The sequence below is a fragment of the Aphis gossypii genome, chromosome 1 (genome assembly GCF_020184175.1).
Source record: "Aphis gossypii isolate Hap1 chromosome 1, ASM2018417v2, whole genome shotgun sequence".
Classification (NCBI taxonomy): Eukaryota; Metazoa; Arthropoda; class Insecta; order Hemiptera; family Aphididae; genus Aphis; species Aphis gossypii.
Window position 1 is genome coordinate 67,274,201 of NC_065530.1, and position 13,823 is coordinate 67,288,023.

At 27.9% G+C, this 13,823-nt stretch overlaps 1 protein-coding gene across 2 annotated transcripts in view; it reads right to left on the bottom strand.

Annotated features, from left to right (window-relative positions):
* Positions 1-754: 754 nt before the first annotated feature.
* Positions 755-13,823, bottom strand: part of LOC114125047 (muscarinic acetylcholine receptor DM1) — a 32,870-nt gene continuing 19,801 nt past the window's right edge. For both annotated transcript variants that reach the window (XM_027988522.2, XM_050202885.1), the window contains exons 3-6: positions 9,329-9,590; positions 9,117-9,240; positions 7,320-7,586; positions 755-5,621 (exon numbers count right to left, since the gene is read on the bottom strand). In XM_027988522.2, coding sequence (XP_027844323.2) covers positions 5,052-5,621; positions 7,320-7,586; positions 9,117-9,240; positions 9,329-9,590 — 1,223 coding nt within the window. In that variant the 3' untranslated portion in view covers positions 755-5,051. The remainder of the gene's footprint in view (positions 5,622-7,319; positions 7,587-9,116; positions 9,241-9,328; positions 9,591-13,823) is intronic.

Genomic DNA, 13,823 nt, shown 5'->3' on the forward strand with positions numbered 1-13,823 from the left:
AATAATCCATTTGTTAATTTCCTGTTAGTTATCAAAAATAATGTTTTTGTTAGGTCATATTGATTGTTTAAATAAATTCACCAAATGAATTTTCCTTACCTATTTAAGAAATACAGTTTAATTTCACTGGCATTTTTTTTTTTTTTTTTTTTGTCATTAATTTTTGTTCGTGGCACATACAATTCTTTACTCAAATCAACGGTAAAAGCACCTTCCTTAAGAGTTAAGTTTACTAATGATTTCCATTTTTTTTTTTTAATGTAAGACGACTACGATTTAACTAGACGATCAAAATCAAACTGATAGGTATACGACCGAATGAATTTGTCACACATTAACGAATAATTGCCAAATAACTTATTGTATACACATCTAGTTATATATTAAATCTACGTACACACAATAATCTCGTTTGTAAGTATGCTTATGCGCATTTCATATATTATTTAAAAAAAATTAAATTATCAATAAATTGCTTCTTTTTTTGTGAAATTATATCATTTCATTTAAAATTGTTTTCTAAATTGTATAATTTTAATTGTTCTTAAAATTCGAATAGTAATTCACACTTATTTGTCGAGGTAATCAAAATTGTATAAAGACTCAAACATTAAGTGTTCCTTGATTTCTAGCTGTATCTCGTCAGAAAATCAGCAATATTTTTCCATAATATTAACACATTAAATATTCATTTATGAATCTGAAAACATAATTAATCTGATCATATTAATTGATACCAAAAAAAAAGAAGATATTTGTTTTGTTTTCATTTATTTTTTTTTTTACAATAGTACAAATTTTATGAATAATATAATTTATACACGGTTCTTAAGAATATCAAACTAATAAAAAAAATTATTTTATTTAAAAGTACATGTTGTTTATAATTATTTATAACAGTATAAGTACTTTGAAATAGAATAGCTTTTAAATTATAGTATATTTTAATATCGTTGATTAGATTTTATTAAATTCACATTCAATTTATATTATACATATAAATTGTAAATCATATTTATATAACAAATCATAACTCATCATGCGTCAGATGACATAATATTATGGTAGGTACTAAATAACTTCTATGTAGGCAAATAGGTGTTCAATCTGGTCATTTAATTTATATTATGGTAGTTGTATGGTATAATATAAAAAGAAAAATTCGATAAAATTTCCATTTTTAATTGTATGTAATGTAAGTAATGTAATAACTAATAATTTTTTATTTGGGCAGTTACATAAATACATTACATTTCGATTGAATCTTAAAATGTAAACATTTCAAATTGTTAAAATTGTTCACGGCAGTTATTAGGAATTACAGGGCATATCTAAGATAATGATAAATGTTTTTATATTTATATTCCATTATTGAAAATAACCTTGGTACACATTGCCCTCCTCTTCATAAAGCTGCTTTGTACAAGAGTTAAATTATAAAAAAAAAAAATTATTTTGTCACCTTGGACAATTCCTCTTGTACATAATATAATAAGTGTTTGTCGACCCATTTTTTGGTCCCTGCTTTTAGGAACATATTTATGTACAGGCCTAAAACATAAAGAAATTACCCCATATTGGTTTTACCCCCAAAACTTTCACTTTTATACATGAGATCATTCCTTCAAGTATGTTTACGTTATTCCTACTAAAAAATCCATCGGTAACGAGGTTAGACAGCAACCGATAATAGAAAACACTACCATGGAAAACTTCAACCTGAATATCTTATTATACGTATATTTACAGATGATAATTTATATTATGCATACCTATTATCTACACTAGAAAATATGTTTCATTAAAAATCTGAAAACTTGATCGTAAAAATTGACTTTTGTCGATCTGTAAACTTATATAATATTATAATATATACAGTATACAGGATGATTCACCAAGCATGCTTACTCTCATTTATCCTGAAATTATAAAGTTATTAATAATTAAAAATTATTTGTATTAATTAATCAATAAATCAAATTATTATATTTAAGGACATTATTTTCGTCTATTTAGATTTTTTATAAATATTATTTAAGTAGTGTCCTACGATGGTACAAACTTTTTTTTTTTAAAGTATCCAACATTTTTCACTGCAGATTGTAAATGATTTTATTACAAATTTTGATATATCTGAGTTAAAATTTGAATTAGTAGTTTTTTAATTAGAATAAAATATATATACTTCTACACTTGTAGGTACTATGGGGATAATAGTCCTTAAAAATGGTTTCGAAAATATATACAATATGTGTAATGCTGTATCTAGTATTTATTTTTACAAATTACTAGTGTTAATAGATAAATAATATTAATTACAAAAATGTTAAAAATATCATTATAGACCTAACCTATAAACTATCGAATGAACCAACTATCTTTATTAATTAGTACCTACACTAAGTTAAATAACTTAAGAACTACTCGTTTAAACATTGATTTTAATATAAAATATTTTTTTTAAATATGGTCCTTAAATATAGTTCCAAAAATCTGAACTTCAAAAAAATGAGTGTAAACTTACTTTGTAAATCATCTTATACATGAATATGAGAATAAATGTTTGCAAGATGTTGGATTTATTTCCGAAAACTTTTGAATTGTTCATTTAACCAGATATACTTAGTACTTTTCATTAGAATTCAGTACAATGAATAAAAAATTATAAGCTTCACAAAAATATACACAAATTAATCATTAAATAGTTTTGTTTGCAAACATTGTTAATTTTTTTACAGGTAAAATGTTCTTATAAAATTCAGCTTTGAAAATATTAAGGCCGTGTTAACCTATACCGATTGTTATTTTCTCCCTGTACATTTTTCCCAAAAACTATTGAACATTTTGCACAATTTTGTCAAAATTAAAATAACAGATATATTTTAAAATTTTAATTTATAATCAATAGATGTGGTTTATAAAAGAAACTTTTTTTACTTCCTTCTTTCCGTTTAAAAGCTAATATACTTACAAACTAATATCATATACAATAAACTTATGCCGATTGGCTATTTGAAATTTTGTTACATATATTGGAGTTAGAGATATTATAACCATTTACTTATGAAATAAAAACAAATATTTAATTTATTTTTGCAATACTTAATACTATTTATTTTTTTCCCGCTGTCAGTGATGATACTATGAAATGAATACTATTATGATGGTTATTTAATAATAAGTTCCCGCTATATTAAATGTACACGACACTAAATTCTGTATTATAATATTTTAATATTGGTAAATCACATTTATCGTGTTTGAATGTAATTTAATATTGAAGTGAATGAATTTTTAGCATAAAATAAAAAAATTAATTTTTCAGTCAAGATGTTCATTTTACTGTTTTAAAAAAATCAAAAAACAAAATCTCATCCATTCTCTGACAGTACATTAATAATAAATATCACTAAATAATTAATATTCAAACATATATTTACTATGATGTATAATGATAGTGATGATAATGATGATATCGAACACGTTCTCAAAATATATTTTAGCTGAATTCCCGTACACGCTTCTTCGCAGACGAATTGTTCGAATTATCTTTCGAATAACTTTTATGATGTCCCTATTCAATCGTTATTGTTCGTGATTATTATTATTACTATTATCGTTATTACTATTAATAATGTTATAACTATATTACTATTATTATATTATGGATATGGGCCTGCGAAAAGCGATACAAACAAGGTCGCGCGCGTTTACAGTCAGTGGCGTACTTAGATTTTGACAAGAGTATAAGCACTGATGATAATGATGATATTTTATTGAAACGATACTTTAGATAATAGGTAATTTTATTTTTATAAATAATGTTTTAATATATTATGAAATATAGTATTTATAAAGATGATTATTCCTTATCGTTAAATTGCAAGTATCGGGAAAGTACCTACACAGAGAATTAAAAAGTGCTATGGAGCCAGTCTCGTCTGCTTCATTAGAGCCCTCCTCGTATAGTACGCCACTGATTTCCATGTACATTTCACCTATAAATATAATATATAATATATAGAAATATATATATTAACGCTAAATGTTAAACGCACGTTTGCCTACATAGGTATATTAAATTTATAAAATACACACTTGTGCCGGGATAACCATGTGGATCCCGCGAACAGTCTTAAAATCATTATATTAATTTTATTTTTAGTTTTTTTTTCTAAAAGTTTTTGTATTTTTTATCTCGTGGCCCACTTGCTCCCTCGTTTCTTTCTGCTGCACACCCTACAGTACCAAAGAAATACACTATACTGACAAGTTTTCTGACAATTTTTCAGCACATGGTAGTTTGAGGTTGCCCCCTCATAATAATATAATAAGTATAATATACCCCCACGGTAAATGAGGCAAATCCGTAATGTAACCTCACACGGGTAAAATACGATTAAGCACACTTTTATTTTCAAGCTACTTTTTAAGTGTTACGTATGTACAATTTAACACGCATTTTTTTTATTCATAATACAACCAAAATTATTGAAACGAAAACTATAAATGACTCAAGTAGGTACTCAATAAAATCATACTCTCAACATATTGGAAATTTATGTGATATAATATGTTCACCGTGGCCAAATACACGTCTAGTAAACGTTGAAAATGAATGAATTATTGATTTATTTGAAATTCATCGATTATCGGACTTTCAAAATATTTTTGTTTCGTGTTTTCAAATATTCAAATAATTCTTTTTTTCATATTATATGGTTCCGGTATATTATAATGTACATCGGTAATTTTCAAAAAAAATTAACACAATGGGAACGAACGTTGTTAACGAAATTGTACTAAATCATATATTATGAATATTATTGTTTTTCCGGTATTGGCAGCCATTCCATTGGTATATATACATAATCAACGTGTGCTCAATCGTACGACAGGCCTCCCGTTTGTCGGAGGGTAGGGGGGGAAGGGCCACTTTACGAGAAAAAACCCGAAAACAACAGTGTGTGTTTATATATATATATATATAAGTAATATATTATATAAACATATATGCGCGGTAACCGCGGCCGGTCGGTGCAGGTCGGTCATCACGCACGGAAGTGCGGCGGCTGCCTGCGAGTGTTCCACTTGCACTTGAGTATCCGGACGTAGGTCATGCGGAAAGTGGCGTTGCACAGGGCGTAGCACACCGGGTTGATGGTGCTGTTGATGTAGCATAGGTAATAGAAAAAGTCCCACATGCCCTTCGTCACCCACTCCTTGTTGCTGTCGACCTCGTGGCCGCCGCCGGCCCCGTCGTCACCCCCCGTGGGCGCCGTGAACGGTTTCAGCAGCACCAGTATGTTGTAGGGCGTCCACGTGATGATGAACGTCAGCAGTATGGCCGACAGCGTTTTGGCCGCCTTCCGTTCGCTCTTCTTCTCCTGGAATTTTTTCTTCTTTTTTTCCTTCGCCTGGAGCGCGGCTCCCTGCGCCCTGGGGTTGTTCAGCTGCTTCTGATGCACGATCTTCATCAGCGGCAGCCGGACGTCCGGCTGCGACGGTGTCATCCTGCAGTTTGCCGCGCGCGTCTCCTCGTAACACCCGTGATACTGTCTCACTGTCGGCGCGTCTTGCAGGTCGCTGTCGCCCGGCAACTTTATCACGATCGTGTACACCTGTAAAATATCATTATCGAACGTGGCACGAAAATACCACGCGTTCGCGTTATTAATATTATTGTTTTTCAGTGTCGTTATTGTTATTTTAGTATTTTAGAAAATTATTAATGCCGTGGAACATGTATAGTTCCGAGATTTTAAAAATCATATACATTAATTTTGTTATAAGTATTTTCCAACTATAGAGAATCATTTTATTTATTTTAGCGTTTTAAATATGTTAATTTATTATTAAGCGATATATTATGTACAAGGACTATTGATATAATAATATCTATAAGACCGAGGTATTAGATTAGGATATCTGCTGCAAATATAACTTATAAAGTTATAAGACTTTATACTATAAAACTTATACATTTTTAAACGAAGAAAACATTTCTATAGATATATTTTCATTAGACGTTCATCCTAGTCGAAAATGCATCGCAAAGCGATTTCTCAGATAATATGTTCTAAGAAAATATTATGTAGGTCTTCGACTTATAAACCAATTTTAATTTTCATGTGACCATGTTTGTATATATAAATTTACTTCTTAGATTACCTAGATTATAAATTGCGAATATGGCTGCTAAAGTATTACGAAATAGTCGAAATAAATAATAAAAATAAAATCGAGTAGAAAACTAATGATGTAATATTATGTTATACTTTATGACCTTCCATGGATTATATACAATTTTTACAAAGTTAATATTTTAAAAATTTAAATTCTCATATAACTTTATAAAGACATCTGTTTATTATCCAATGTGAAATCGAACGAAAATACTTTTTCATAATATTATATACCCTTTAAATTAATGCTAATATAGATAAAAAAATGCTATGTAATATTATGCATTTATTAAAGATTGTTGGTGCATGTATTGAATATACAATATTATACAGACCATGATATACAGCTGCACTCACTGATAAGTATGGCAGGCACGGATTTGATTTCTTGGGGAAATTTTATACTGGATGATAGCTTATTGTTTTCTTCATAAAAAAATATGTATCAAGAAGTAATGTAACTTCACCATTTTTTATTTTTATTTCGTAGTTTTAACTATATTTATAGATTTATTATAAAGAAAAATTAATTTTATATTATTTTCTAACATTTTTAGGCAATATACAAGCACGAGATAAATATGTTATTAATTATTTGTAAAACAATACAATAGAATTTTCATAGAAAAATGATATACTTATTGATAAATTTGTAGAAGTCAAAGTATCTACAAAATAATATTATTATAATATAGTATAATTAATAATGATGTTTCATATTTGCTTCTGACTTATATTTTTCTTTTAAAGATTTTAAACAGTATTTATTTTCAGAACTTTTTGATCATTTGTATTCTGCTTAAAAATTATTAAAAAACATATAAGTGTATTTTACTTTTTAAATAATAAACTTGATATACTAATAGTCTTGTGAATTATGATTTTGAATATCTAATACTTATGAATTTATTTTATAGATTTTTTTTTAATTTTTTTTCTATTTTCTATTTATTTTTTGATTGATGGAAAATTATCAAAATAATAAATAATATAATAATAATAAAAATTTGAAAAATCCGATTTTATTTTTTTTATACTAGGTATTTTACTAGTTTTGTTGCTTAATTCTTTTTCTTTTGATTTTTGGTGTTTTAAAATCCGTACTCAGTTTGTGATAAATTATCGCGTACTTACCGAATCGCTGGACAAAGATCGGCGGGTCAGTCGGTTGTTATTGTTGACCGCGTGATACGATTTTATCGGCGTCGGCGTTGTGGGCTGCTGTTGATGTATCACGTTCAACGACGTCGACCTGGACACGGTAGTACCGTAGCTTATGCCCCCCGGCACGTCGCTGGGCGTCTGGTCGTCTTCCTCATCGTAATCGTCGTCGCGGCCTGAGTGCCACCAGTCCACGCACCAATCGCGCAGCCACGACCACGTCAGCAGGCGCCTCGCTTTCTAAAACAACACCCGATCGCCATTATGGTTGGTTGGCGTATGATTATATGATATAATATAGCTATACGAATAGGGGAATTTATAGGGAGTGTATGGAGACCAATCGGACGGCGTTGTCAGAAAACATATCATGAAAAAATAAAAATATGTAGTAAATCTACATACATATTATTCATACATTTTTACTTATGAAGCCTAAACGAGTTATGTAAAAACTACGTATTATACGGTTTCAACCCTTATCCACTTAAAACTGCATAATATATATATGTATAATAGATTACGGTTGGTTATTAACAAATATTGTATAGGACAGAAAACATCAAGAATTTATTCTCGAAAAGGTTCTGAAAAATACATTCAGAACTTGTTATATTTTATTAGGTATTTAAAATTGAGTGTTATAGCACACAAACATCACTGTTGGCCAGACCTCATAGTTTCAACAGCGGTGACGCGTTTTTTTTCTAAGTTCACTCACATATTATTTACTATGCACTTGTTTATTTCTTTCCTCGATACAATTACTCTCTGTCATAAATTATTTACCTACTTGTTATTAATTTATAAAATATAATTTAAATAAAAATTCAAATTTAAATAGTATTACAAAATAACACTGTCGCATGATTTAAAGAAAATAGCTATACTAATCTGATGATAAAATCTGACATTTTGTAAGTGCTTATAGTAAACCATGTTATGGTTCTTTAACGGTCGTTGTTTGTAATTTTTTTTTTTTTTTTGAACAATATGATTCAATTTCAAAATACGAGTTTACTATTTTTGAAGAACATTAAATAAAATACAAATTTATTTATGTTTTCTGACATTACCGAAATCCTTTTGCCGAGCAAACGATTATTATCTTAGTCCCTATGGGAATTCGTTAGGTTTCCGTTCCCGGACTAAGCCACCGGGTTGGTCCTGCAGGAGGAATGCACGCGGTCAATACGCGCGCTCTAGGGTCAGACTATGCTCTGTATAGACTCGCTGTCTTGGGAGTTGCTCGCATTCGACGACTAACACAAACGAATTATTTCGGGCTGCTTCCTGGAACGTCTAATCGGAATTGAAAATTTTCTCTTGACAGAGGGTCTTAATAATGCTAACTAATTTGGCGATAAGTATTTTTATGGATGGTCAATTTGTGCTTTCGACTTTCGAGGTTATTTTTTAATATTATTTAGTTTTATCTAACAATATAAAACAACATTATGTCGTTACACATTATTTTTATACTTATATCTTATGCGTATGCTTATACAACAATCATATATCTTGATATTTTCTAACATTTTCATTAAATACATTTTATAAAAAATTGTGTTTAAAATATTATAAAATGTACTAAAGGAAAAAAATTAATTTATTATGAGCTTTTTAACTTCTCATCGTTAAGTATCAAGTATAATACCCTTATGGTTATTATTACGTATTTATATACGTGTGAAATTACTTATCTTTAATAGAAATATTAGCTCATTTTATATTGATATTATTACATTTGTTAAGTTAGTTTATAAATACCAATGAACACTGAGAGTACGCTTTGCGCAATGAACTGGTTTCATACAATTCCCGCCGATCCAATGAATTCGCTTGATTCGACTCGGACCGTATGCGACACCACGTTTCCTCGTGTTGATGATCGCTAAAACGTATAAATAAAAAAAAGTATATTTATATAAGCATACACCACTGAGGGAAAACGATTTTTGTGCTGTTTTCTACGTTCTCACTTGTGTGCTTTATTCATGGCTTGCAGATTCGGCAAGTCTTTTTGTCTCTTTTTTGTCTCTCTGTATATACGGAAATACAGAAAACACATCACTGTTACCGGTACGTAAAAAGCAGCAATGGCCGTACCAAAAGTAATGTACTGATTGGTCAGTATGAACTGTATATAACACTGAATTTCGGGCACGGTCCGACGACCTTCTATGATCGGCCACAGATAAATCCATGGTGGCCATAAGCCGAGCGAAATGATCCAGGCAGCCGCTGAAAATAAAAAAATCATATTAAGTTTAATTATTGCTACAGATTCGGTTTACGTTATACGAGTCGTAATGTCGTATACTTCATAAATTGCAGTGAATACATTTTGAAAATATATTATTATTATTTCGGTACGTTATGATAAAATTCTGTGTTTTTCAAGACCAACGAGAAACCGATTTAACAGTTCATTAAAATCATAGGTAGGTCAATAGGTACCAATACGCTAAATGAAATCTCAACAACGCGTCATCTCTTAATTAAAACTGCCTATTACAATCAACTCTTTATAATTTATTTTTTATTTCTAAAAAATATAAACTCAAACAAATTAAAGGTACTTAAGCTGATTGATAATAATTATTCGTACATTATTAACACTGAAACAACCATTAGAAAAACAAATAAAACGAAGAGTTCTGTAATATTTTTCATTTTATGCTTGAATAATTTTCACATCAAGTATAATAATTTAAAATATATCAAAACAGCTGCATTGACGTTAGATTCATTGCTATTGAATAGAACTAACTTTATTAAAAATAACACTTCAGTCTCTAAATCGTAATATTATTTAACCATACAGAGTACAACTATATTCAGAATATTAATATATTACGTTCTTTCTTCTCAAAGTATTTATTAATCAACATAGAATTTAACTGCAACGTCTAAAACTATACGAAAATAACCACCATGTCGTTTTACTTAAAATATTTTTAAGTAATATATTTTAACGATTAACGATTGGTATCCTATTTAAAATTATTATTCATGAAAAAATTGTCAACAATTAAATAATTAAAATTTTCATTGATTGATCAAAAATTAAAAATATTAGAAACCTGTTAGTCTTCAAGAATAAAGTTTGGTTTATCTATATTAATAATATTTTTCAAACTTAAATATTTTGAGTACAGCCAAATGAATGTATTGATTTAACAATAATGTATGTGTTTTTTGTCTATTATCACCATTTTAGGCGATTAAAAATTTATCAATTTTCATTTTTGAATGTAATCCCTGATAAAAAATTGAATCAAAATAAAACTTTTTTAAGTAAAAAGTGAACAATTTATACTTTTTTTCAAAATAAAAAAAAAAATAATGTAAAACAAGATTTTTTACGCATAACCTATATTTAACAAAATCAATTTTGATTTTTTTTGTTTTGGTCTGTCTCTAAATTAATAATCATAGATACTTATAAGTAAGTACATGATAAAATTTTCAAAGTATTTTGACTCTTTTTTATAGACATCTCAAGTTACTCGAAAATTGTTCTTATACTAATTGAAAAATATCGAAAATAAAATAGCCACAATATTTATGTTTATTAGAGTTTAAGTTTGAATTTTAATAAAAATCTCTCAAATCGCAAAAATGTACAAATCATTATATAGTTAAAATGCTTAAAATTTATAATATCCATGACTGTAGTTTGAAAATTTGATACAGAATTTTTAAAATAAGTTGTTTTTAGTTTATTAAGTATTACGATTTTAGTTATTTAATTGTAATTTAAAAATAATATCCGTGGGTAGGTAATTGAAACTTATAACATATTTTATATACTTGATGACATTTATAAATAACAATATGTTCTTGGAAAAAAATTAATTAACATGGCGTATTATTAATAATAAAATAAATAACTATAAAAACAGCATAAATTTATCATAAAATATACTAAATAATGAAGTCTGCTATTGACTTCATTCAGAACCATTTTTTGTATACAATCATCTGCCATTGAATTAAAATTTAAAATGTATATTATTATGTCTTTTTCCTAAATGACGAGGTACACTTGACAGTAAAACTGTTTTATACTTTCAGTTTTTTTTAACTATATTTATAATAACATTACGGATAACCAAACATTTTCTATTTATGTATTCATATCCAAATAATAACATTTTTCCAACTTAAGTAAGCTAATATTTAATAGATTATAAACAAATATAGGTATTTATTTATATTTTTACTTTGTTATTCAGAATAGGTACTTATTTTTATGAAACGTTTACAAATTAAATAGTTTTAAATATGTTAACGTGTATTTCTACAATTGAAATGCGATATCGTATAAGTGAATGTTTTAAATTGTTCAGTGCTTTTCCAGTTTTCCCCCTGAACCATAATAATAATATATGTTATGTTTCGCTGTTTGCAACTGCCTATCAAACGGTATACATTAATCAATATTTAATAACGACATCTTCATCACAGTTCGTAATCCGACTAGCTGCATTATAATATATAATATAATATTATGTACTATCCTGTGGAGAATATTGTCATACAGCAGCCTACCCGTTACTCGGCGCTGTCAAATCATCTGATAGTTGTCCGTATAAGTACCAATGTGTATAATACGCGAATTCGACAACACTTGTTGGCAAAGATTAGTGACAACGCCCGTAGTAACCCACACGATATTATTTACAATTTACATTGTTCATGTGGGACCTATATTATATTATTATCGTATTAAATTACATCATATGAGTTTTCATTGTTTACGGGTTTTACACGTTTGGTGATCTATCTATCAATGTATATATTATATTGTATACCATACATGATATATTACTCTTATAGTATCGTCTAAAACAATAAAATACATATTAGTGTATAACATTTATCATAAAGTTATTATACTAAATTTCTATAAAAAGTTTTAAAATACGTAAAAGTAGTAAGTTTTATCTAACAGGTAGCAATTTATCATTTTAAAACAAAAAATTAAAGTGGATGAAAACATCACTAAAACCACAAATAGTATGATTGTTAATTATTTATACATGATACCTACTTAAAATGATAAAATTAAAATACATGTTATCGAAAAAAATAAAGTGAGTTATGAGTACTTTTTTAATTTAATCATTATTACGATAGTAAAATATGTTGTTTAAATTGTAAAAAACCTGACAAAGTTGCTTAGCTCTGTGACTTTTATAGTAGACATTGAGGTACGTTCCGATTTTATGTGATTTTTCACACCTAGATCCGCGCGCCAACTCTATCAATTAAGTATTAAAATATGCAGAAGTTTCGCTATAGTTCCGCTAACTGTTTAAGTCTTAAAATGTTATTGGTTTGGTCCGGTGGCCTCTAAAAAGCTTTGTGCAACAAATTGTCTTGTTGCCTTGTATAATAATTTAGTTCGTTCTATGTTAGAGTATGAAACGATGATTTAGCCTTCTTACACAAACATTCGGAAGATAAATTGAGACTAGAATAAATTTCTGAATTATAAAGGATTTATCCGAGGAATTTCACACCTCTTCTATATAACTCCATTTTTCAAGATCTAGATCTGGAATCTTTAAAGAAAATTCGCAAGATTTTTGATATATGTTTTAAATAAAAACTGCTAAGTGGCCGTTTAAATACATCTTGCGTTTTAGTAGGACTTTTTCGTTTCGTATATGAATACCCCCCAATATATTATAACTAGGTCACTTGACGTATTTTATTTGCCGTTAATCAATTCAACTTTGAGATGAATGCGTATTTTTAATTAGAATAATATACGATAACAAATTTTTTCATCATTATAGTATTAAGATCATTTATGTTATATATAAATTAAATGCTGTTCGTTAGAAAGCGCATAGCTTAGAACGGGTGGACCATTTGGGCTCATTTTTAAAAAATAAATATACGTAATAGTGAATAAGGTTTATACAGAAAAAAAAATTGGAAAAATTGGAAAATTTTGGGGAAAAACGTTTACCGGGTCATTTAATAATTATTATTTTATATTCTTTCTCTGTTAATAATCTTTGTTACCTATTTTGTTATCAACATAGGTAGTTATTAATTATACGAGTATAATTTATAGCTAAAACTCTAAAAGCCGTTCAACGTATTTATAAATCAAAACAAAAAACATCATTTGTTTATATTATTCATTTTCTCACTAACTATAATAATATTATATTAATTTTGTATGTATAGTAATACGTAAAATGTAATTGTACTTTTTTTTTTTTAACAAAGACCACCGTTTTTGCATTAGGTTTCTACAAAGTAATATATAATAATTTTTAGCAAATTGAATATTGAACTGCGAGTGCAGTATATTTTATTAAAAGTTAAACTAATATTTGTTGTTGTGTTTTGAAAATTCAAAAACTTTTTATTCGATAACTTATACAAGTCATAACTAATAATGTAAAAATGATCTATATAAATAGATAGAAGTATACCGTGTTAGCACCGGGA